Source organism: Nestor notabilis, unplaced genomic scaffold, assembly GCF_000696875.1.
Source record: "Nestor notabilis isolate BGI_N333 unplaced genomic scaffold, ASM69687v1 scaffold1286, whole genome shotgun sequence".
NCBI classification, from domain to species: Eukaryota; Metazoa; Chordata; class Aves; order Psittaciformes; family Psittacidae; genus Nestor; species Nestor notabilis.
Window position 1 is genome coordinate 2,173 of NW_009933087.1, and position 3,023 is coordinate 5,195.

Below are 3,023 nucleotides of genomic sequence, written 5' to 3' on the forward strand. Positions count from 1 at the left end.
TGCCAGCAAGGAGTCAGTTCAGTTCCACAGGGAACCTGCTTCCTTTTGACTGAGGAAGCTGCCAGACCCCTCCAGGAAGAAAAAGAAGAAAAGCAGCAGCAATAGCCAATGCAGGTTGATGTTGTGATTTTTATCATTGATGCGTAGGAACACAAGTGATTGGTGAAGAAAGAAAGAGAAGACCAGCAGGGCTTTGGTACGCCACTAAGGGCCATCCTGCCTGGTTCTTTACTTCCAACGCCCGCCAACCTTGCCCTTGGCTGCTCCTGCCTTCTTGCTGATATGATACAAAAGGAAAGAAAAACATGTCAGCATGATGGAAGCGGTGGGACTCTGTGACTGCTTGCGTATTTCTGACTCTTAGATTAGGTTCAAGCTGTTTTCAGTTCTCACGTTGGGCACACTTGCCATAGAGCATGCCCTGAGAAAAATACTGTTGCTATTGTGGGAAGAGATTCCTCCTCAGGCTTTCAGTGAAAGGCCAGCTTATGCATGCCTGAAAGAGGTGGAGCCTTCCAGATTCCTGCATTATTAGGACAGAAGTCTATTTTTTGAGACCACTTATGTGGTCTCAAAACTAAATGGCAGGACTATCCAGCTAAAGACTCGATGCGTCCTGAATTCAAATCTGCTATTTTAGGATTTAGAGATGTTTCTGGAGAAAATTTCCTCATTATCAGGAAGCTCTGGACAAATTCCCCAGATGCTCTAGTCATCTAGTAGTGGAGGCAAAAAGCCGAGCTATAATTTAAATATGACTAAGAATTGCTTTGCTCTTGTAAAGGCAGAGTGACTTCTTCCTTACATGATGAGAGCAATAGCTTCCAAAACAACTTTTTAGGCCTCCCCTCATATCAATATCCCCATCTTGCTCATGGCGTGTGTGGGATCAGTCCAGCTACACTCCCCACACAAAGCACCCGGGGCAAAATCTCCAAATAGTATCTTCCTGCACACAGAAGGGCAATCAATCCTACATGCAAGCCACTTACCTTCTGACCAAGAAGCAGACACGCCTGGAGTCAAAGAGAGGCCAGGCGTGAAGTTAGTCGAGTTAGATTCTGCACTGGCTCCCATGGGCAACACCTTTTTGGGTGCTTAAACCCAGCTTTTGGGGCTCGGCACACGACCAAACCTTTCCATCTCACACACATGATGATAAGGCTGCTTCTTGAACCAAAGCTCATGCAAACTGGGGGCAGCTCCTTGGCTTGGCAGAGCAAGGGGTTGGGGCACAAGGTGGTAAGGCCTTGCTATCAACAGAGAGGCCTTCTTCAGAACCACTGTTTCCTCCAGGGAGCAGAAAAAAGACATGGACAACACATCTGGGGAGACTTTTGTGGGTCTGCCCCATGAATTGGTTCAAGAGCACTAGCTATATTTACGGAAGGATGTGGCACAGTGACACAGACATACACATAGTGGATACTTTACCTTTTGACTAAGTTAGACTCAGTTGATTTGAAAAATTGACCTTTTACATGAGAGAAAGCAGAGCGTTTTCTGCTTATCTTAAATTCGTCTTAGTGTCCCTTTTGCCAGCCTTTCTGCAGGTTCAAAACCTGCGAAGCTCCTCAAGTGAAGGCAGAGTCCTTTTATCTCTACAAGTACCTGTGATGTTTGATGTTATACCTAACCTTTTAGAGTGTGCTTAAGAAGACTTAATAAATTCTGAAGCAAAGGATCACTTGATCCTCATATAACACATTTACCAGGCGCTGCTTTGGAATGTTACCATCTAGTGTGGATACAAATTTAAGTACACAGAAATCTCACGAGCTGTGGGCTTCTCAGCGCAACCTTTTCAAATTATGTCCTGAGAGAATATCATGTCTTTTGGGGGAATAAGCATGCAGTAATGGTACAGTCTGTTGTGCATGGTGTGGTAGTGCCCCTCAGAAGAGCAGCAACACCCAGACAAACCATGATATCCTTCTGCAGCTGCACATTCTGGTGAGGTTTATCAGCCTACAGCTGTTTACGGAAAATAACAGGGGAAGGTCAGGCCTTATGTTTGGCATGTACAGACAACTCAGGCTCCAGCTTTACATTCATCTGATAAGCCAGGGTGGCTTAGGGAAGTGGGAAGGCAGTGTCTGGTCACCCCTATCATCCGAAGATGTCACCAAAGACCACCGCTTCATTCCTGACATGACTTTTCTAAGACGATACAGAAGCACAGCGAAGATCACCACTGGAGAGCTCTCCTCTCGTGCTTCCCTGCAGTTCCTTCTCTGTGTCTGTTAGTTTTCTACATGCCCTAGCCCTGAGGTTTGGTCTAGCCCTGATCTCTCATAAGTTCACTGTAGAATAGTTACAGATACACAACTCAAAAAACCTAATGAAATAGAAGTCTTGTGGGGAAGGAAAGTGAGGGAAAGATGATGAGTGACAAGAACACACAACAGTAATCCCATTATGTTAGTCTTGTTACACACCATTCCTTATAATCTTAGCAACCACTTGTTTACCCTTTGTAAACAAAGGTTGTATTCCCTCAAGTATTCAAAGCACCTCAGTCAGGTGTTTGTAAACCCCAGCAATAAGCAGATGGAAATTTTGCAGACATGGTGTGAAGAAACATTATTTTTCTTGTTAGCTGTTACATTCACTTCAGTTTCCCCTTCATTTTCTTAATGTGAGGCAGGATGGTAGTTGCTCTTCCATCTCTAGCCTCACTTCATTGCAATAAGAAAATGTCGGTGTTGGGGCTGAAGCGACTACTTTGAACACTGAGAAGATACGCCCAAGCCAGGAGCTTGGAAGGTACTTACTGCTTCTGAGCCTGATCGATCCGGTTCCTGAGGGTGACAATCTGCAAACAACATACATGACCAGGGTTTTTAGAGATAAAGAAACCTTGTTCCCTCATGGAGAGGGGAGTTTTACCTGCTGTAATGCTGGAAACAAGTGGCTGATGTAGGGTTTAATACTTCCTTGGAAATAAAAGCTCACCCTTACTTGAAGGAGAGAAATGTTGCTCCTTGGCAATAAATCTGCAAGCCAATTCAATATGCTCAGGG

The 3,023-nt window shown here is 44.8% G+C and overlaps 1 protein-coding gene across 1 annotated transcript in view; it reads right to left on the minus strand.

Annotated features, from left to right (window-relative positions):
• Nucleotides 1-228: 228 nt before the first annotated feature.
• The window catches only part of TNNT3 (troponin T type 3 (skeletal, fast)), a 13,637-nt gene continuing 10,842 nt past the window's right edge, over nt 229-3,023 (minus strand). Inside the window, exons 9-10 of the mRNA XM_010016682.1 lie at nt 2,775-2,815; nt 229-277 (exon numbers count right to left, since the gene is read on the minus strand). Coding sequence (XP_010014984.1) covers nt 229-277; nt 2,775-2,815 — 90 coding nt within the window. The remainder of the gene's footprint in view (nt 278-2,774; nt 2,816-3,023) is intronic.